Source organism: Salvelinus namaycush, chromosome 21, assembly GCF_016432855.1.
Source record: "Salvelinus namaycush isolate Seneca chromosome 21, SaNama_1.0, whole genome shotgun sequence".
NCBI classification, from domain to species: Eukaryota; Metazoa; Chordata; class Actinopteri; order Salmoniformes; family Salmonidae; genus Salvelinus; species Salvelinus namaycush.
Window position 1 is genome coordinate 16,977,087 of NC_052327.1, and position 22,593 is coordinate 16,999,679.

The following is a 22,593-nucleotide window of genomic DNA, read 5'->3' on the forward strand; positions in this document are numbered from 1 at the left end:
CTGGCTTCAACAGCTCGAAACCTGTCTCAATGCTCTGCCACCCAGCCAATAGCATAAACACATTACTACGAGCTGTCGAAAAGAAATTGTAGTGTATTTACCTGTGTGACTGCTGCTTGGGGGTCGGCCGGCTGCTGCCTGCTTGTCCCAGCCCGGAGTTTCAGAGCGGAAGGCTCATGTTGAGCGCAACTATACCCCCTTCCTACAAATGGAAGGGCCAGTCTCCATGGCAGTCCAAAAATAAAATCTGAGCCCTAAACTCAGAATGTGCTCCGTCGTGACAGCGCGCTAACTTCGACCGTCAGCCAGTCAGGGGGTGGCCATAGCACCTTAGATATCACCACCCCTCGCTGCGGCGACCAGATCCTCCTCTCTGAAAAATACTCTTTCAGAGTGGCGCCCCCTGCAGGAACGCATGAGCTAGCTCAGCTCAAGAAGCTTTTCTCTGCCAATTCGACCGAAATGTTAACCAATCACAGCTCCAGCCAGTGTACAGCATGGTCCGCCTAATAAATCAGTCCAATCAGGCGCCCATAACACAGTTAATGAGGGAAATTCATGATATCGCATATCTGTAAGGGTCTTAATGAAGCTAGAAAATTAGAAACATTCTCAGCATGACAGTTAGTTCTAAGAGCCCTGGGCCCGTATCCACAAAACCTCTCAGGGTATGAGTGCTGATCTAGGATCAGTTTCATATCATCATAAATAAGATTATATGGACAGGTGGGGACCTATCCTAGATCATCACTCCTACTCTGAGACACTTTGTGGATACGGGCCCTGGTGAGAATCTAATGCACACAAATACAAGACACAGCCACAGTAATCTTCCCATTATAGAATACTTCATAAATAGGCTATAATGGGAAGATTACTATGGCTGTGTCTTGTATTTGTGTGAATTAGACCCACTGGTCAGTCCAAATACTATTTTAAAGCTGCTGATGACCCTGAAAGTTGATTCAGCAAATAATGTAAAGTGTTGAGGTAAAGTACAGACTGTCCACAGATCCTGTCCTCATTTGACCGGGCCATTGACATACATTATGTTTATGTACAGTATCCATATGATCTCCCACTCCTGTGGGAAAGGAACAAGTCTACCATCTGATTGCCTCGACTGACGTTCCTCTTGGGTTCATTTTGCTTGCCTAATGTGATGGCAAATATAGCAACAGGGGCGTTGGCTGTCCCTCTCCAAACTTGACCCTCCCTCCCTACCCCACGATTTATCCATTTCCTTATTAAGTGCCGGGTGTAAGACGTCAAGACATACCCATTGGGGCCTCGCCTCCGACGCTTCCTTGTCCAATAGGGACCTTCCTTGGATCAAGTGTCACTATAACAGAAGGACATAATCAGGGTTGTAATTCTGCAGAACCTTACAGCCAGTCTCGGCCACCAGGGAGCTCACTTCTTCTTTCCGCTATTCTGAGGTAAGAGAGAAAGAGTGAGAGTGGTTGGAAGGAAGAGAGAGTGAGTGGAACAAGAGAAGGAGTGAGTGAGTGAGTGAGTGAGTGAGTGAGTGAGTGAGTGAGTGAGTAAGTAAGTGAGTGAGTGAGTGAGTGAGTGAGTGAGTGAGTGAGTGAGTGAGTGAGTGAGTGAGTGAGTGAGTGAGTGAGTGAGTGAGTGAGTGAGTGAGTGAGTGAGTGAGTGAGTGAGTGAGTGAGTGAGTGAGTGAGTGAGTGAGTGAGTGAGTGAGTGAGTGAGTGAGTGAGTGAGTGAGTGAGTGAGTGAGTGAGAAAGATAGATAGATAGATAAAAAGCTTCAGATCAAGTGCAACGTTAAGAGCTCAGGGCCCCCCTAGCTGTCTCCTTTCAAGAACAGCTGAATCCACACGTGCAAAACCACTGCCACTGTGTTGGAACACTCAGGCTTTAAAGCAGTCGGCTGCTCCATAGTAATGTTGAGGTCAAGGGTGAAAGGACCCACCAGGGGGATAGGGACAGATGAAGGGAACATACAGGTTTCTACATAAGCTTCGAGCTTGACTTGATCAAGATTGTGGGTGTCTCTTTTTGCAAGAATATAATTCTCGAAAGCCACTGGGCATGTAAAATGTGTCAACATTTTGTGTCAAGAAATGCTGGTATAGGTGTGAAAGTCTGTTCTTGTTGTTCTTGTTCGATTAAGCGCTAAAGGTGATTTGGGTGCTACAAGGTTTCTGGGGGTGAGGCCTGGCTCCAACAGGCTATCGCAAGCCTGGGATTTAAAAATGGCCCTCTAAGACATGTAGCTATGTTGTGGAGCTGATCCAATGGTTTAAATCAAAATGGAGGCTAAGGTGAGAGAATCTTAGAGATATGCTCCATGTTACCTCAATGTTAGGGTTGAGAACATTATTGTTAGCACTATACTGGTCTTTTGTGATATGGTAAACAGATAGCTGGACACATATCTAGTGGACAGAAATGTTTGCGTGTTTTACGTCACAGCAAAGTCAGTGATAGTTTAATAGAGAGAAAGGTGTGACATTCTGTTATTCTGGAGACCTGTGAACTATGAGAACGTGGTGGCACGTTGAACCTTCCATTCTTATAGGATAAACACATAGACACTCTACTAATGTTACAGGGCCCATTGAACAATAGCCTGATTTGTGAAATCAACCCAGAAATCTATAGCTATGATAATATGATTGTAATTTCAAGAAACAACCTTTGACTTTCAGTCTTTTACATTGTCAAACAGTTTCATGTTGTTTCATTATTCCCTATGTCCCCATTTTTGTTTTGTATCTTTAACAAGTTAATATGACATAATGGAATCATGGAAAAGTGCCTGAAATGCCTATGTGAGAGGGAGATGTCCACATAAGGAAATTAAATGGGAATTACTGATACTATTCCAAGAGAAAGAACCTGATCTGTGCTTTGGAAATCGGATCCTGGACCCATTTCTTAAAGACATTTGCAGCTGTCTGTTTAGGAATAGTTGTAATGTGTGAGTAGGTCTCTAGGGTGGCCCAGTTATAGAAGTTATGGTTTACAAATGCAAAGGTGAATGTTTTGTGAACATCCTTGTAATGCACGCTAATCAATTCAAAATGTGTAACTTTGGGGATTTATCAGATAATGATACATTGTCTGACAAGATAACAATAAGTTGCAAAACAAAAACTAAATCAGAAGCAAAAGGCTAGCCATGGCTTACTAAATTGGTCTAAAAGGGACCGAATCCCTTTAAAATGTTGATAAAGAGTTAGATCGTCATGTTTCTAAAGATGCATGTATTCTAGCACCTATGTTGAGGCATGGAATTTCAACCTTAGATTTTGACCTTCACATTGACCTGTGGTCTCATGGAACATGACTCTAGCATCCAGGGAAGGAGGGAGGAAGGGGAGGAGGGAGGGAGGTAAAAAAAAAGGCCATGAATATTTGCGTGGGTGCCTTCTCATTTATCGTCTGAGAAGCAGAATTGGCAGCGTGTTGAATTTCAGTATATTTTCCTAACACTAATTAGAAAACAGCCATAAAAATGTGCGGGTTTAGAGCTTTGTAGATTCAAAAGCAATCCCTTTACAAATTCAGCAAATTTCTCTGTACCACAATTTATTCAAAAATGTCAACAAAATGTTCCCCCATTAGGGTTGGGTTCTGGTAATGGGAGAAGACATTTTACAGTCTGGCATCGATCATAACCCCATGCTATAAATAATGCTAGTGACTTGAGTGTTGCCGTCTTAGTGAAAGTGTCTCTCTTTCTTCCCTTGTACCTCGTACCTCAGGTGCAAAGTCCACTGTCACCATGTCTGACACAGAGGAAGTGTAAGTATTTGCAGCATTATTTTGCATCATCATGATTACCTCATCCAGATTTCATTTTGGTGAGTTGTTTTGACTGCCTGACTGAACTTACAATATCTTTTTCTATCCTTTTTCTATCCTTTCACAGCGAGGGTAAGTTACATTATTACTATATTATTGCTATGTATCATTATTGTATCTTTTCATTATCCTAGTCATTTTCAATTGGTAATTGTTCAATCATATGCTGAAACATTCTGTATGTTTTTTAACCAATGCCTAACTGATTTCGATCCTCAATGTAGAATAGTTAAACGCAATGGAGAAACTTGGCTGGACTCCTTAGGTTTCAAGTTGTGTTCAAAACTGCCCTCTATTGCACAACAGCATACATTGACTAGATTTTCGATACTTTAAATGTAGAGAAAGCCATGACTTAGTCATGACTTATTGATGAATGGTTTCAGGAGCCGATGTTGATAACAGGCCATGAACTAAATTGAGCATGATGCATTTAAAATGAATTAATGCATTCCTTTAAATTATTTTCTAAATGTCAGACCACATACATCCACTAGTCTGTTAGCAACAGGCCCCTGAAACTATCTAGACCTTTCACAGTTATACTGTCCTCCTAGTTTGTACATATTCTGTCTGAATAAAAATACATATCTCCTCTTTATGGAGGGAGATAAATCAATCCTATTATACTATCAGGCCTTGAAATGTTTTGTCTGCTCAAAAGTCTTCTCAAGAGACCTGATTTAACAGCACTTTGTGAGCTGCCATTTGATCAGCTATGGAGGACTGTACTGTGTATGCATACAATTGATCCCTACTGTACCCATATTTACAGTATATAATATATATACTAAATATTATATTATATACTGATATATTGGATGCAGCCGGATTATTTTGGTAATACTATTGTTTTACTCCTTTCTTTCTCCGAAATTTTTGTTTATATCCGTGGAGGCGAGGGAGAAGGTAAAAAACAATGACCCGCAGACAATGAAAATGTTCATGTCATCTATACTAATTTGTCAGCTGTGTCGCTCTTGATCCTCATAGCATGTTGGATAATGCTAATGCTACCACTTCACCTTACTTCATCAGACTTTAACTTGAACTTACAATATGGTCATTGCAGAAAAGATTGATCTGCAGAGTTAGAAACTACAGGCTCATGTCAGACTAGATATACCAAATTAGAAGTTACCTCGTCGGCAAACAAACCTTCGTAATTGGCAGAAGTGTTTGTATAGTAGAAAAGTAGCAAAGCAAGGTCAATTTCAGGTCCCTGTATGTAGGAAGCATCAACACATTGTCCAGTATTGCCTCTATAGATCTATTCATTGACCCCTGAACTCTTTCTCCTGCTTGCTATTTTCTCTGCCTCATATAGCGCCACCCGGTGGTTACGCCCATAAACTCATCTCCTCTTTTAACCTCCATATCTCTCTTCTGTTCTAAATAACTCACCCTCTTTCTCATGCTTCCATTCATTAACCTCTCCATTCACCTTCCTCTCCCTGGTTACTCACTGCATGTTGTGTAGCCATAGCAGAAGAAGTAGTTGAAGAGGTAGTTGAAGAGGTAGTAGAAGAAGAAGTGGTAGAGGAAGAGGTAGAAGTGGCCCCAGAGGCAGCCCCAGAACCAGAGGCAGAGCCTGAGCCAGAGCCCGAGCCAGAGGCAGAGCCTGAGCCAGAACCAGAGGCGGAAGGTATGTTGGCATGGGGTATTCTATCATCCTTTTAGATGCAGCAGTGCGCTCCACCTGTTACAGCCAGACAGACCTAAGACTAATATAGCTAGGGATGTGTTCCAATGTCCATAGTAGCATACCCCTTAGAATCCAATACATTGGACATATTTTAAGTGGTATGCTAGTGTCGATAATGGGATATATCCCTAGTGTACTTTCTTGTTCTACATTTACTTTAATGTAGTACCTTCCCTTCATAGCTGGCCAAGACAATGGATGCATGCACTGTATTATTAGTTGTATGTTATTAGTTATATGTTCCCATTTAGAATGTGCAAATAAATATGCCCAATTCCCTGTTCCGTTCTCGCTGCTTTTAGGCCTAGGGCAAACTGCTGCCTCATTGCTACACACAAAAAAATGCTGGATTAAAAAGAACCTAACAACCAGCGCTGGGTAAATATTGGACAGAACACACACTGGGTTATTTTGACCGAGCCAGTTGGGTTGCGTGAATAACCCAACTTGTTGGGTTGTTGGGATTATCCAAACAAGGGTTAATTTAACCATCAGTTGGGTATTTTTAACTTTCACGCTGGGGTGGCCTAGCAGCTGTGTCTTATTGTATGTAATCCTTAAATTATTTTCAGGAGGCGTGGCTTATTATGCCCGTGAATATTCAGACAGCTCTTATTGGCCACCCGTGAGAATAAATCTCATTCCTGTTCATCATGTCAATGTTCAACCTTAACATGTGATAACTATACAACAGAACAGATTAACAGGAATTACTTTTACTCTCATGGTTGGCAAAAAAATCTGTAAGCCACGCCCCTACTGAAGTACGCTTCTAAACGCTTCTGACCCGTTGGGTCATACAGTGCCTTCAGAAAGTATACACACCACTCAACTTTTTCCAGATTTTGTTGTGTTACTGCCTGAATTTAAAATGGACTAAATTGAGATTTTTTGTCACTGACCTAGACACAATACCCCATAATTCAAAGTGGAATTGTGTTTTTCAAAAAAAAAAAGTAAATTAATAAAAAATGAAAAGCTGAAATGTCAATTAGTATTAAACCCCTTTGTTAGGGCAAGCCTAAATAAGTTCAGCAGTAACAATTTGCTTAACAAGTCGCATAATATGGACTCACTCTGTGTGCAATAATAGTGTTTAACATTATTTTTGAGTGACTACCTCATCTCTGTACCCCACACATACAATTATCTATAAGGTCCCTCAGTCAAGCAGTGGTTTTCAAACACAGATTCAACTACAAAGACCAAGGTTTTCCAATGGCTCGCAAAGAAGGGCACCTATTGGTAAATGGGTAAAAAATTTAAAAAGCAGACATTGGATATCCTTTTGAGCATGGTTAAGTTGTTAATTATACTTTGGATGGTGTATCAATACACCAAGCCACTACAAAGATACAGACGTCCTTGCTATTTCAGTTGCCGGAGAGGAAGGAAACCTTTCAGGGATTTCACCATGAGGTCCATGATGACTTTAAAATAGTTACAGAGTTTAATGGCTGTGATAGGAGAAAACTGAGGATGGATCAACAACATTGTAGTTACTCCACAATACCAACCTAATTGAAAAAGTGAAAAGAAGGAAGCCAGTACGGAATAAATGTTTTCCAAAACAGGCATACTGTTTGCACTAAATACTGCAAAACATGTAGCAAAGCAATTCACTTTTTGCCCTGAATGCAAAGTTTTTTTGGGGGGACAAATCCAATACAACCCATTACTGAGTACCACTATCCATATTTTCAAGCATAGTTGTAGCTGCATTTATGTTATGGGTATGCTTATAATCGTTAAGGAATGGGGAGTATTTCAGGATAAAAATAAACGTAATGGAGCTAAGCACAGGCAAAATCCTAGAGGAAAACCTGGTTCAGTCTGCTTTCCACCAGACACTGGAAGATTAATTCAGCAGGACAATAAACTAAAACACAAGGTCAAATCTACAATGGAGTTGTTTTTCCAAGAAGACTGTGAATTCATTTTGAATTCAGGCTGTAACACAACAAAATGTGGAATAAGTCACAGGGTTTGAATACTTTCTGAAGGCACTGTATCTCAATAACCCAGCACCAATAACCCAGAATCAACAATCCAATCTGGCTCTTTTTAAAGAAAACAGCCAAACTAAGTGACCCAAAGCCTGCAACCAAGCAGTTGGGTCAACCAAACAACCCAGCATTTTTTGAGTATACAGCAATACTGTCTATATGTATATACGCATTATACTTCCAACTCTAAGCTATGATCACTAATGTAAATCAACATCAGTGTATCAAAATATAGTAGATATCCTGCACTGTTTATTCCCGTTACTCTAAAAGGAGCAAAAATACCTCTGTGCTTCTACTATGAGCCTGAAAAGGCATAATCCTGATTATACTGTACATGCACTCTGAACATTTGTTTGTTGTGACAGTCCCTTCTTAAAGTTAGAATCCTTAGTTGCTACATTTTTTGGAGGTATAAATTAATGATATACACTGAGTGTACAAAACATTAAGAACACCTGCTCTTTCCATTACAGACTGACCAGGTAAATACAGGTGAAAGCTATGATCCCTTATTAATGTCACTTGTTAAATCCACTTCAATTAGTGTAGATAAAAGGGAGGAGACAGGTTAAAGAAGGATTTCTAAGCCTTGAGACAATTGAGACATGGATTGTGTATGTGTGCCATTCAGAGGGTGAATGGGCGAGAGAAAATATTTAAGTGCCTTTGAAAGGGGTACGGTAGTAGGTGCCAGCAAGGCTGCTGGGTTTTTCACTCTCAACAGTTTCCTGTGTATATCAAGAATGGTCCACCACCCAAAGGACATCCAGCCAACTTGGCACAACTGTGGGAAGCATTGGAGTCAACATGGGCCAGCATCCATGTGGAATGCTTTTGACACCTTGTCAAAGGTGTTCCTTATTTTTGGTATACTCAGTGTATACCCATTGATTCTTGAAGAATATAACTTATGCTTGAGCTTAGTTCAACTGTTGTACCTCATCAGAACCCAAAATATAAGCTTTAACTCCAATGTTTGTAAACAATGTAAATGTAAAGAAACTGTATAGCTTCAAAACGTGGTTAAAACTGTAATTTTTATATCATGGATGGTCAGTCGTTGAATCAATAGCACTGTCTATGAATCTGAGAGTGGTTACATTTCTCCAGTCCCATCCCTCAGCTTTTACCCAAACAGAGGCTGGGTGCCACTTTCTTTTTGTTTCAACTAAGGATTCTAGTTTTAACTGAACGATACTTTGAGGCGCTTTTGTGTGAGACACGTTTACAAATTCATTATTGTACTTCACACAAACTGCTGAAGTGTTGCGCTAAAGTAAATCATAGTGCTTAGCCCGACAAAGTGTCATTTCCATTTGAAATATTAAAATGAGATGACGCAAATGCTGAAGCTTAGGTAGAGTATGCAGCCTACGGCTTATTAGTCAGCCCTTGTTGCCATTGCTAACGCTGTTTATTTTGCTTTTATTTTCATTGCTTGCTGCATGCAGAGGTCGTTGAAGAGGAAGGTATGTTGATTAAAGATTAATTATCTGTGTCACTCTGGTTGGTATATAGGAATGCGTATGTATATATTGTCCATGTCCCAGGTCTGAGGTCTCGCTGTATTGGGGGAATGTCTGCTCTGTCATATCTGTTTGTCAGATCTAGAATTACCGTGAAATTGGCTGACTGGTAGGACAAAGAAAAACTACACATCAGTTAATCAAATCCATTTTTAAATGGTGTATTTTGGGAAAGAAATAAGAAAAAGGATGGAAGAATATGAAATGCTAACATTTGCTTAACCGCGCAGTGACCCCACTGTTCAACCCTCCCTGCTGTGCCCACTCATTATTAGCACGGCATGTACCAAACACATAACAAGAGAAAGAACATGCTCTTCTAACAATGAAATCTGTGTTGTCTTGCTTGTGAAAATGGTGTGCGGGTCAAACGATAAACATTACACAATTATAACGTTTCTCTTTTAAAGTTAAACACTTTGCTTGTCTTTCAGCAGGAATATTTGTTATTATACTATTTTCCTGTACTATAAGTAGACTTGAATTATTCTAAAATAAGATCACACTAGAATGAAATCAAGCACACGTAACACATGTTCACATTCTTCAATTGTGTGTGCAAAGCTGTTTATGTAAAGTCAATAGCTGAGATTTGGATTTTTCTTTTGGTGGTTATTTCTCTGCTGATTTTCATAGCACTAACAAACATCCACCACCTCAAATTGAAAGCCAGGCATTTCTGCAATATCTACCGCAGATCCATTTTTTTCTCCATTTCATGTAGAAACAATCAAATATTCATTCAAGTAATGCCTGAATCTATTTTGCCTGATAATTACTAATTTGCTTTATGCTGATTTGTACATATCTAACCCAATAACATGTACTTGTCCTCCTCTTCATTTCTTAATAAACAGCCCAAAAGCCACAGTTCAAGTAAGTCATCGTTTCATGTAACCCCTCATTTGTTTGTACACATTTCTAGATGTGTAGGATTACTACATAGAAATGACTGCCTTCATATTTCCATTTCCATTTCAATCTCTCATAAAACAAATACTACATTCTTAACTGTGGTAGTCAAAGCCTTCAGCTGTCTTATTCTATATAGGCCTAACGCACCAAATATGAATGTTTCTTTCTTTTTTAGATATCAAATCAAATCAAATGTATTTATATAGCCCTTCTTACATCCGCTGAAATCTCAAAGTGCTGTACAGAAACCCTGCCTAAAACCCCAAACAGCAAGCGATGCAGGTGTAGAAGCACGGTGGCTAGGAAAAACTCCCTAGAAAGGCCAAAACCTAGGAAGAAACCTAGAGAGGAACCCGGCTATGAGGGGTGGCCAGTCCTCTTCTGTCTGTGCCGGGTGGAGATTATAACAGAACATGGCCAAGATGTTCAAATGTTCATAAATGACCAGCATGGTCAAATAATAATAATCACAGTAGTTGTCGAGGGTGCAGCAAGTCAGCACCTCAGGAGTAAATGTCAGTTGGCTTTTCATAGCCGATCATTAAGAGTATCTCTACCGCTCCTGCTGTCTCTAGAGAGTTGAAAACAGCAGGTCTGGGACAGGTAGCACGTCCGGTGAACAGGTCAGGGTTCCATAGCCGCAGGCAGAACCGTTGAAACTGGAGCAGCAGCACGGCCAGGTGGACTGGGGACAGCAAGGAGTCATCATGCCAGGTAGTCCTGAGGCATGGTCCTAGGGCTCAGGTCCTCCGAGAGAGAGAAAGAAAGAGAGAAAGAGAGAATTAGAGAGAGCATACTTAAATTCACACAGGACACCGGATAAGACAGGAGAAGTACTCCAGATATAACAAACTGACCCTAGCCCCCGACACATATATATATTTTTGTTATTATTGCATTGTCCTTATTTCAGGTCAACATCACATCAATTTGTAAATATGTAGACATATTTCATTACTAACAAGATGACATAAAACATAACAAAAGCAACAGAAAACAAAACAGTGACAGTAAAAAATAAAAAATTGAAATAATTGAAATTCAATTTCAGTTCTCTGCTGTCTTACAGTGTTGCATTACCCCTAACATTATAAATGTTTTATTACGTGCGTAAAAAATAAAAATAATATAATAAAATAATAATGTTATTTATTTATATTATTTTACTACCCATAGATTCACTGTATTTTTATATTGACACTTCTCAGGGTACCAAAGATTCCTGATGGCGATAAAGTGGACTTTGACGTAAGTAGCCCTCCATACATCATGACCATCTGGAGACAGCTGGCTGAATAATACCAGGGCTAATGTCAGAGTTGACGACATGTACTTAACACATGGCTCTACTTCCTAACCTTACAGGACATGCAGAAAAAACGTCAGAACAAGGATCTTGTTGAGCTGCAGGGCCTGATCGATGCTCACTTTGAGCACAGAAAGAAGGAGGAGGAAGAGCTCATCGCCCTCAAAGAAAGAATTGTGAGTAAGAATGAGTAAATGACATCACTCTGCATACACATGGGTCAAATTTGAAAATTAATACAAGGTCGTAAATAAAATCAAGGTTTTCTTATTGGACAAGTTCAGGTAGTTCACTCCTGCTTGCTAACATTTAGTTCCTGGGGAATACAACCATGACAAAATGATAAGACACTGCAGTGCCCACTGGTGACCAAAGGTAATACAATCAACCATGTGTATCTGTGTGTCCGTCTGCAGGAGAAGCGTAGGGCTGAGAGGGCCGAGCAGAACAGGATCCGTAGCGAGAAGGAGAAGGAGCGCGCGGCGAGACGTGAGGTTTGTGTCCTCCGCCGGGTACCACTATCGACCCCTCCGGGCTTTCGTCAACTATCAGCGTTCTGTCAACATGGGACGTACAACTACAACACACTGACTTTGTGCTGTGATCTCTCATACAGGAGGAGAGGCTGAAGAGGGAGGAGGCAGATACCAAGAAGAAGGCTGATGAGGACGCAAAGAAGAAGTCTGCCCTGTCCAGCATGGGCTCCAACTACAGCAGCCATCTGCAGAAGGTGACCTAGCGACCAGCCAGTCTTCACAGAACCATACGTTATGAATAGAAAAAATATCACGTACTTGTATATAACATGTAATTCAGAAAAAAAACAGGGAAAAAACAATGATTTATGTGTGTACGTGTGTGATCGATGGACTTGCCCCTTGTAACCACTGCCATTCATTTGTAACAGGCTGACTCAAAGAGAGGTGGGAAGAAGGAAACTGAGAGAGAGAAGAAGAAGAAGATCCTGGCAGGCAGACGCAAGGCCCTGAACATCGACCATCTGAATGAAGAGAAACTGAAGTAAGAAACAGTTCAAGTAACCGACTTGGGCTTTTTGTACAGTACGGTGTGCGTAGTGTTTTGTTTTGGCAAGGAGAATCAGGCCTACAACAGGAAAAGTCAGGTACAAGTACAATAGCTTTTGCAACTGTCTCGTTATCTGAAATGAATGCACTTTAAGAACAACCTTCAGCCAATCACAATCAAGTATTCAACCTCAGGTGTAAATATGGAATCTCCACAGAGAGTTTGAACTCACAGAGTCATCTTGCTTGCTCTGCTCTAGGGAGAAGGCAAAGGAGCTGCATGAATGGATGCAGACACTGGAGTCTGAGAAGTTTGACCACATCGAGAGGCTGAAGAGGCAGAAGTATGAGGTATGTATCCAATGACCTGGTTAAAGAAAAGAGAAATATACTGTAAGTTATCCCAGTGATACATACATACATACATACATACATACATACATACATACATACATACATACATACATACATACATACATACATACATACATACATACATACATACATACATACATACATACATACAGCAATATGCACATCTGAAAGAATTGTGGGGCGCCTTGTGATATATTTTAAAGACACATTCAATTAAATGACTTAATCTTTTAATTTTACTCGCTCTAAACAAGAGCTAAGCTGATAATATGACTGGCTCCGTTCTTAGAGCATATACCTTTGGACACGACCGCATTCCCCTGTGGCAGTACGGACGGTACTGTTATTAACCGTGACCTGATAAAACGTCTAGCTCAGTCACCACATTATCAGTTTTTCCTTAGGTTGTTACAGACATGGGTCATGTAAGATATTGTATCTTTAGATACCCTGGAAAATTCCAAGTCTTACCTGAGTAAAATCAAGGGTGACAGTGGCCCACCAAGTCTCACCATCTGCTTGGTGGCCTCAGTCACGGCCTCTCAGATATGAAAGCAACTCTGCTTTGATATCTCCTCCAGGTCACAACCCTGCGTAAGAGAGTGGAGGAGCTGAGTAAATTGTAAGTATAGCTGGACAGTTGTCACAGCTCAGGGGGCTCTGCCGCGCCACTGCGGTGCATGGTCTGAAACTTAATGAGAAAGTTGCATGTGAAACTTAACACAGTGGCGACTGAAACAGAGCAAAAGGCTCAATGATCGATCGAGGAGACACCATGGAAGACACCAAATTAAATCTTAATGAATATTGATTATATTTCACTCATTCAGGTTGAACACTCCATGTTATAGACAGGTTATGACACATGGCATACTGTACCATGTCATTCTGAAACATGCTACAGAGGTATTAGAGTGTGTCTATGTGCGAGCACTTTAGACTGAGACCCCATCATAGACCCATAGAGAACTGCTGAGCTAAAAGCCAGTCACTAGTCAAGTCTTAAGAAATGGTGTGATTCACAGGTAAGTGATTCTGTCTGGATTTCATTCCCACTGAAAGAAGTGACAGAAACTCAGTAGTGGTAGTGTCTGGCTAATCATGTCTAGCATGTCCTCCTCCCTTAAACTCTCTATTCTTGGCAATTTGGGGAGTTAATACTGACACATACACACAGACAACTAGTCTAACTATTCACATGCTCTCAGTGTCCTATTTTTTTTATCAATAAAAACCTATTCATTTTTTATTCTCCCTCTTTGATTAGGCTAAGTGCAGAAACCCAAGACAAGATCAATCTTCTCATACAGCAGCAGTCTGCAAGGGTCTAGTTTAGGGTGTCCCGTCCTCAGTAAGAGTGTCTGGTAGGCTAGGTGTGTGTCCGGTCTTCCCCATACTGCCATATACAGCAGGCAACCCCTGGCCACAGGACATTCAGTCCACAGAAAGGAGAGCATTGGGGCTCCTCAGTCCCAAGGTAAAGCCTCAGTCAGTCAGTCAGTCAGTCAGTCAGTCAGTCAGTCAGTCAGTCAGTCAGTCAGTCAGTCAGTCAGTCAGTCAGTCAGTCAGTCAGTCAGTCAGTCAGTCAGTCAGTCAGTCAGTCAGTCAGTCAGTCAGTCAGTCAGTCAGTCAGTCAGTCAGTCAGTCAGTCAGTCAGTCAGTCAGTCAGTCAGTCTCCTGTAAAATGTGCTGTTAAATGTGTCATTTCCAGTTATCACTCCCAGGAACCGCATTGACATGTTACAGAAACAGTAAGTAATGTAGCTTCCACCCCTATATCATTCTGCCAAAACTGTTTTTAGGACAGTTCATGTAAGTTCATGGCTGAAAACATTACAGTTTAGAATCCACCAATGAGATGAAATGCTATTGAGTTTATCTCTCCCTTCACTATCTGACAGAAGAAACCAGTTTGCTATAGAACAAGATTGACATTCATGTTACTGTATTGGCAAACATAGCCAGCCATTCATTCTGAATTTGCTATGACATGACTTATTTAATACTCTTGGCCCTTTGGACATAAACACAAGCACTACTCTTATACCTTTGGCAAAACACATATACAGTAGACACTGACAATCCAAATCGCAAAGGATATAGACAACCAGGTTCAAGATGACAGACTTATTGGATGTCAACAAAGAAAGCCAAGTTCTTGTGCATCACGTTCCTGAGCTGTAATGTAAGTAATGTATTTTTTGGAATATACAGAGCATTTGAAATCTATTCAGACCCCTTGACTTTTTCAAAACGTTGGTACGTTACAGCCTTATTCTAAAATTGATGAAATCGTTTTTTTCCCTCATCAATTCTCACACAATATCCCATAATGACAAAGAAAAAACATGTTTTTTATTGAGAATAAACTCTGAAATATCGCATTTACAAAAGTATTCAGACCCTTTTTACTCAGTACTTTGTTTAAGCACCTTTGGCAGCGATTACACCCTCGAGTCTTCTTGGGTATGACGCTACAAGCTTGGCACACCTGTATTTTGGGAGTTTCTCCCATTCTTCTATGCAGATCATCTCAAGCTCTGTCAGGTTGGATGAGGAGCGTCGCTGCACAGCTACTTTCAGGTCTCTCCAGAGATGTTCGATCGGGTTCAAGTCCGGGCTCTGGCTGGGCCACTCAAGGACATTCAGAGACTTGTCCCGAAGCCACTCCTGCATTGTCTGGGCTGTGTGCTTAGGGTCATTGTCCTGTTGGAAGGTGAACCTTCGCCCCAGTCTGAGGTCCTGAGCGCTCTAGAGCAGATTTTCATCAAGGATCTCTCTGTACTTTGCTCCGTTCATCTTTCCCTCGATCCTGACTAGTCTCCCAGTCCCTGCCGCTGAAAAACATCCCCACAGCATGATGCTGCCACCACAATGCCTCACCGTAGGGATGGTGCCAGGTTTTCTCCAGACGTGATGCTTGCCATTCAGGCCAAAGACTTAAATCTTGGTTTCATCAGAACAGAGAATCTTGTTTCTCATGATCTGAGAGTCTTTAGATGCCTTTTGGCAAACTCCAAGCAGGCTGTCATGTGCCTTTTACTGAGGAGTGGCTCCCGTCTGGCCACTCTACCATAAAAACGGATGGCACTGTGATAGAGAAAACATTTATTTAATCAATTTTGGAATAAGGCTGTAACGTAACAAAATGTGGAAATAGTCAAGGGATCAGAATACTTCCCGAATGTACTGTATAAGGCTCTGGTTCTCTTTGGTCCATGTGTTCTACGTTGTGGGTATTGTCACATTGTCAAATGATTCAAAAGCAAAGAAAATATATGAAAGCATCAAATCTGATCCTGAGGTAACTTTAAATTTCTTCATTGTGAAGTCAATGAAATGCCTGTCCAATTACTAAATAGTGTGCTTTCAACGTTGAGCTTTGGACTGCTGTTTCTTTGCTCTCTCAGTGTTGCATTCTAATTTCTCAAAGCTATCATGTGTTTTACTGCCACCAAGGACTGGCTGTTAGCCTGATAGCCATAGGATGTGAAAAGAGATAATTTCCTCCATAAAGACCGAAAATACTCCATGAATCCTCACGTGCACAGTGGTATAGAACACCCGGGTCAGTGAGAGAATCATGTAATATTTCCTTTGCTTTCATTCATTCCATCATCACCTCCATTCCATGGTAAGTGCTGCATGGTGTGCGAAAAGGATAAGCATGACAACTCCATGACTTGTTTTGAGTGGTCTGTTGTGATTGATGATTGTTAGTTAGACCAATGTTATAATATTAACATTAGAACAGCATAACTCACACATTTGCATCCATATCTAAAGTAATTTGGACGTCAATTCAGTAACTTAAAGTCAATGTAAGTCTTTATTTATAGATTAAAATGTGCATTAATTGTCTCTTCATGGGATGTCTCACTCTGTTTCTCTGTCTTTCTGACGTTTTATAGCTCCAAGAAGGGTAAAACGGTCCGCAGAAAGTAAACAATACTGTTCTGCTGCTTGGAGCCCAGACTGCCACCGTACTACCGTACACAAGCATAATGCAGCAACAACAACACACACTTACGCTAAGATCATGGCTCAGACACGACTAACACTATGTCTTAATGTTTGCATATTCACACAAGATGTGCTACGGTCTACAGACGTAGAACGGAGTCATTAGCTGCTGTTGTAGGAATTATCCCTCACGCTTTCTCTCCCTGGACTGTTTGGTTCTCAGTATTTTTGTAAATAAAGTGACTCTTCAACCTTGTCTGTAGATCTGTTATTAACCAAAACCCTCAAAAAATACATATATTTTTTGCTGTGTAATTTCAAAAGCAATTTGTTCATATTAATAAATATATCCACTTTAATAAGAGGCATAATGTTGTTGTGTTTGCAAAAATAGACCAAGATTAGCTTGTGGAATGATTTATGCCTATATTAGAGCAGAAGAAATATTGCATTATAATTAAGGTTTCTTCAACATACCATTCCATCACAAACACTGAATATCAGAGTCATCCAAATGAGGTGTTCTGTCCTATTTTGAAGAAAAATGTAAGCATTTGAATTGCCATCACAATTAGATTGAGTTAGACTGTAACCTAGACTGAAATGTTCTGGTGTGTAACAGATAGTAACGTAAGTGGTTCACTACAGTAGCGTAGCACAGCCGTTCCAAACCTTTTCTGTTGCGGGGGACAACCAAATCACTATCAAAATCTCTAGGACCACAATTTGTGTCACGCCTGCTCCCGCTCTCCGCTCTCTGCCCAGCTTCACGCACTCCTGCCACCATCATTACGCACACCTGCTTCCCTCGTCACGCTCATCAGCAATTCATTGCACTCACCTGGACTCAATCACTTGTGTTATTTCCTCCCCTATATCTGTCTGTTCCCCATCTCTGTTCCCCGCTTCAGCTTTAATTGTTGTATGTCTTTGTATCACCCGGTTCTGACGCTGTTCCTGTCCTGTTTCATGTCTGTGCTAAATTAAATGTTCAACTCTCCGTACCTGCTTCTCATCATCAGCGTCGGTTCTTACAATTTGCAGAATGGCATAATATTTTTAAGGCACATGCAGTCTTTGTAGTTTTATTTTTTAAAGATGTCTAATAAATCACTGTCTGTTTATTTAATTAAAAAAACTTCAACATATATTTATTATCATTTGTTTCCCTGAGCCTCCTTTCGCCCTTGAAATGTTCAGTATGATCATGTGGGCGTTAGGAAACACATTTGAAGATATTGATGTAATAAACAGCCCTAATTAGCTGATAGGATGGTCTAGAGCACACACACTTAACCAGATGAACAGTCATTGGTCTATTGTAATCCAATCACATTGTGACGTCATGATGTGGGCCAAAAATGTCATCCGACCTGAACAGGCTGAAATGCCAGCATAAGTTTTTCAAACAGCTGTTATGGCCTAAACTCACCAAAGGCGAGTGTGTGAGGCGTTTGTGATATATTTTAGAATGCATTGTTATATTGTTATATCATTATAATGACCCAACTGAAGCCAGGGGTGGGCGGGTTGTCCGCTTTAACGCCTGGCTCAATTAGAATGTCTCTATTTTTGCGTTTTATTGCTTGCGCTGCGTTTTATTGCTTGCGTCACACAAAACAATAAAAAATGTTTTCATTATTCACTTTTCTCTAGCTCATTTGCATGCTAAATTAGACCAATTCATCCACTTATGGAAACACAACATCACTAAAAGCAAAGATGATTGGAGAGATGGACTATCCTGCTAGCATACAGTCACTACTCTGCCTGATCCATCCTTTACACCAGCCTCGCTCTGCTTTCTCCGCACGCCCCCTTCTGGTGAAAAGGACATTATCATAATTTTCTGTTATGTGTTATTTCAATTTCAATCTAATTTCGTTATTTTTTATCTCATAGTGTGGAATTATCTTCTTCTTTTTTTCTGCACTGCGCTTTTACACATAAAATATCTTGGCAGTCAAATTGAGTTAATTTCAGCCGTGAGTGTAACAAATTAAAGGAGTATTATTATGATTATAAACAAATTGCCTTGTGGAAAGTAATGTAAAATCGCTTACGATACCATTAGACCTAATACTTCCAACTGTTATTATTTTTGTGAGAAACATTTTTTAAATAAATCTTGGTAACAATTTATTTGGATAGTCAATCTGTAGATGCTCTATCAGTAACATTTCAACTAACTATCTACTAAACCTAACTCTAGCCCTAACCCTAACCTCAACCCTTATCCTAACCCTAAACTTAACCCTAACCCTAGCCCTATAACCTAACTTTAACCCTTATTCTAAACCTAACCCTAACCCGTAACCTTAGCAAGCATTTGCTTGTCAATAGATTGTTTGTTAATAGTATGACTATCTGTAGAGCTGGAATATCCGAACTATCCAAATAGTGTGTGATCGAAATCTTTACAAAAATCTTATAATATATATTTTTTTTAATAACCGCAGACCTACTGCAGTAGGCCAGACAATGGGTTGGAAACCACTGGCCTAGCCTATGTCAATACTATGAAGTGACAAAGCACAACAGAAGGTAACAATGCATGTGTCCACAGACCTAGCTGCCCAGTTTACCAGCTGTAACACATCACGTGTCTTCTTGAAAAATCTGTATTTTGGAGGGAACATGGCTGCCTACAGTGCCGAGTAAACAAATCTAGGCTATAGACCAGTACAAGAATCAGCAAACTGAACTGAACAAATAACTTTGAAGTAGCCACAGTCTTTGTAAGTGGTAGGTCTTTGTGTAGTCTATCTATTCTTTCGAGTAGGCCTAGTCTCTCACTGTCGCTGTAGTTAAATTATAATTTAATCTAATTTAATCTAGAATCGGCTTCCTATTTCGCAACAAAGCCTCCTTCACTCATGCTGCCAAACATACCCTCGTAAAACTGACTATCCTACCGATCCTTGACTTCGGCCATGTCATCTACAAAATAGCCTTCAACACTCTACTCAGCAAACTGGATGTAGTCTATCACAGTGCCATCTGTTTTGTCACCAAAGCCACATATACCACCCACAACTGCGACCTGTATGCTCTCGTTGGCTGGCCCTCACTACATATTCATCGCCAAACCCACTGGCTCCAGGTCATCTATAAGTCTTTGCTAGGTAAAGCCCCGCCTTATCTCAGCTCACTGGTCACCATAGCAGCACCCACCCGTAGCACGCGCTCCAGCAGGTATATTTCACTGGTCATCCCCAAAGCCAACACTTCCTTTGGCCGCCTTTCCTTCCAGTTCTCTGCTGCCAATGACTGGAACGAATTGCAAAAATCACTGAAGCTGGAGTCTTATATCTCCCTCTCTAACTTTAAGCATCAGCTGTCAGAGCAGCTTACGATCACAGTACCTGTACACAGCCAATCTGTAAATAGCACATCCCCATATTATTACTTACCCTCTTGCTCTTTTGAACCCAAGTATCTCTACCTGCACATTTATCACTCCAGTGTGAATGGAAAAGTGTAATTATTTCACCTTTATGGCCTATTTATTGCCTACCTCCCTACTCTTCTACATTTGCAGACACTGTACATAGATTTTTCTATTGTGTTATTTGACTGTACGTTTGTTTATGTGTAACTTTGTGTTTTTGTCGCACTGCTTTGCTTTATCTTGGCCAGGTCGCAGTTGTAAATGAGAACTTGTTCTCAACTGGCCTACCTGGTTAAATAATATATATATATATATTTTTAAAGTAGGCCAGTGGTTCCCAAACTAGGGGTCGTGACCTCATGTGGGGTCACCTGATATGAAAATGGGGTCACGGGAGAATTTCTAACTCCTGAAGATAAAACAATATATAAATATATATACACTGCTCAAAAAAATAAAGGGAACACTAAAATAACACATCCTAGATCTGAATGAATGAAATATTCTTATTAATACTTTTTTCTTTACATAGTTGAATGTGCGGACAACAAAATCACACAAAACTTATCAATGGAAATCAAATTTATCAACCCATGGAGGTCTGGATTTGGAGTCACACTCAAAATTAAAGTGGAAAACCACACTACAGGCTGATCCAACTTTGATGTAATGTCTTTAAAACAAGTCAAAATGAGGCTCAGTAGTGTGTGTGGCCTCCACGTGCCTGTATGACCTCCCTACAACGCCTGGGCATGCTCCTGATGAGGTGGCGGATGGTCTCCTGAGGGATCTCCTCCCAGACCTGGACTAAAGCATCCGCCAACTCCTGGACAGTCTGTGGTGCAACGTGGCGTTGGTGGATGGAGCGAGACATGATGTCCCAGATGTGCTCAATTGGATTCAGGTCTGGGGAACGGGCGGGCCAGTCCATAGAATCAATGCCTTCCTCTTGCAGGAACTGCTGACACACTCCAGCCACATGAGGTCTAGCATTTTCTTGCATTAGGAGGAACCCAGGGCCAACCGCACCAGCATATGGTCTCACAAGGGGTCTGAGGATCTCATCTCGGTACCTAATGGCAGTCAGGCTACCTCTGGCGAGCACATGGAGGGCTGTGCGGCCCCCCAAAGAAATGCGACCCCACACCATGACTGACCCACCGCCAAACCGGTCATGCTGGAGGATGTCGCAGGCAGCAGAACGTTCTCCACGGCGTCTCCAGACTCTGTCACGTCTGTCACGTGCTCAGTGTGAACCTGCTTCATCTGTGAAGAGCACAGGGCGCCAGTGGCGAATTTGCCAATCTTGGTGTTCTCTGGCAAATGCCAAACGTCCTGCACGGTGTTGGGCTGTAAGCACAACCCCCACCTGTGGACGTCGGGCCCTCATAGCACCCTCATGGAGTCTGTTTCTGACCGTTTGAGCAGACACATGCACATTTGTGGCCTGCTGGAGGTCATTTTGCAGGGCTCTGGCAGTGCTCCTCCTTGCACAAAGGCGGAGGTAGCGGTCCTGCTTCTGGGTTGTTGCCCTCCTACGGCCTCCTCCACGTCTCCTGATGTACTGGCCTGTCTCCTGGTAGCGCCTCCATGCTCTGGACACTACGCTGACAGACACAGCAAACCTTCTTGCCACAGCTCGCATTGATGTGCCATCCTGGATGAGCTGCACTACCTGAGCCACTTGTGTGGGTTGTAGACTCCGTCTCATGCTACCACTAGAGTGAAAGCACCGCCAGCATTCAAAAGTGACCAAAACATCAGCCAGGAAGCATAGGAACTGAGAAGTGGTCTGTGGTCACCACCTGCAGAACCACTCCTTTATTGGGGGTGTCTTGCTAATTGCCTATAATTTCCACCTGTTGTCTATTCCATTTGCACAACAGCATGTGAAATTTATTGTCAATCAGTGTTGCTTCCTAAGTGGACAGTTTGATTTCACAGAAGTGTGATTGACTTGGAGTTACATTGTGTTGTTTAAGTGTTCCCTTTATTTTTTTGAGCAGTGTATATATACATATATAAACGTCTTGTATCTCAAAATCATTGTTGTGGGGTTAACCTTAAAAATCCAATTTTTTATTTTTTTTTAAATCTAAAATATACAATTCAACCAGAGAGCTTCCTGTATAATGGGAAAAGGCCACACAGGACCGTTGCACTTGAATCATTCCCATGATGAATGGCTAGGCATGTTATGCTATGAAACCACACACTATTGCAGAGACTTTGATATTACCAGCCACAATTGATATGTTGAAAACAATGTGTGGGGAGGCACAGAAACTCACATTAATACCTTTGTCAGATAACACTGTTATATGAATAATTTATGCTATTGCTAGCAATCAAGAGGAGACTCTGACTGAACATCTTTAACTCCTCAGCTTATGCTCTCCAAATGGACATTAGCTGTGAGGGCCCAGATGCCCATGCATTGACTTTTGTTTGCGGCTGCAACCTGGTCTCCGAGCATTTCGTATTATTCTGTATGAGACACTCCCTTTGTATGATAATATTCAAACTCACAACCTTTGGGTTGCT

The 22,593-nt window shown here is 41.1% G+C and overlaps 1 protein-coding gene across 3 annotated transcripts; it reads left to right on the top strand.

The window, feature by feature from the left end:
* Positions 1 to 1,360: 1,360 nt before the first annotated feature.
* LOC120066636 (troponin T, fast skeletal muscle isoforms-like) lies at positions 1,361 to 17,022 on the top strand. Of its 3 annotated transcripts, none has more exons than XM_039018064.1 (13): positions 1,361 to 1,439; positions 3,735 to 3,774; positions 3,902 to 3,906; positions 4,732 to 4,743; positions 9,932 to 9,950; positions 11,198 to 11,237; positions 11,355 to 11,471; positions 11,712 to 11,789; positions 11,912 to 12,025; positions 12,203 to 12,315; positions 12,581 to 12,671; positions 13,277 to 13,317; positions 16,607 to 17,022. In XM_039018064.1, exons 2-13 carry the CDS (start codon positions 3,755 to 3,757, stop codon positions 16,638 to 16,640), a joined length of 684 nt encoding a protein of 227 aa, XP_038873992.1. In that variant the 5' UTR covers positions 1,361 to 1,439; positions 3,735 to 3,754; the 3' UTR covers positions 16,641 to 17,022. The 3 variants fall into 3 exon arrangements, with proteins under 3 accessions (XP_038873992.1, XP_038873994.1, XP_038873993.1); XM_039018066.1 differs by lacking the exon at positions 4,732 to 4,743 and adding an exon at positions 5,315 to 5,479; XM_039018065.1 differs by lacking the exon at positions 4,732 to 4,743.
* The last annotated feature ends 5,571 nt before the right edge of the window (positions 17,023 to 22,593 follow it).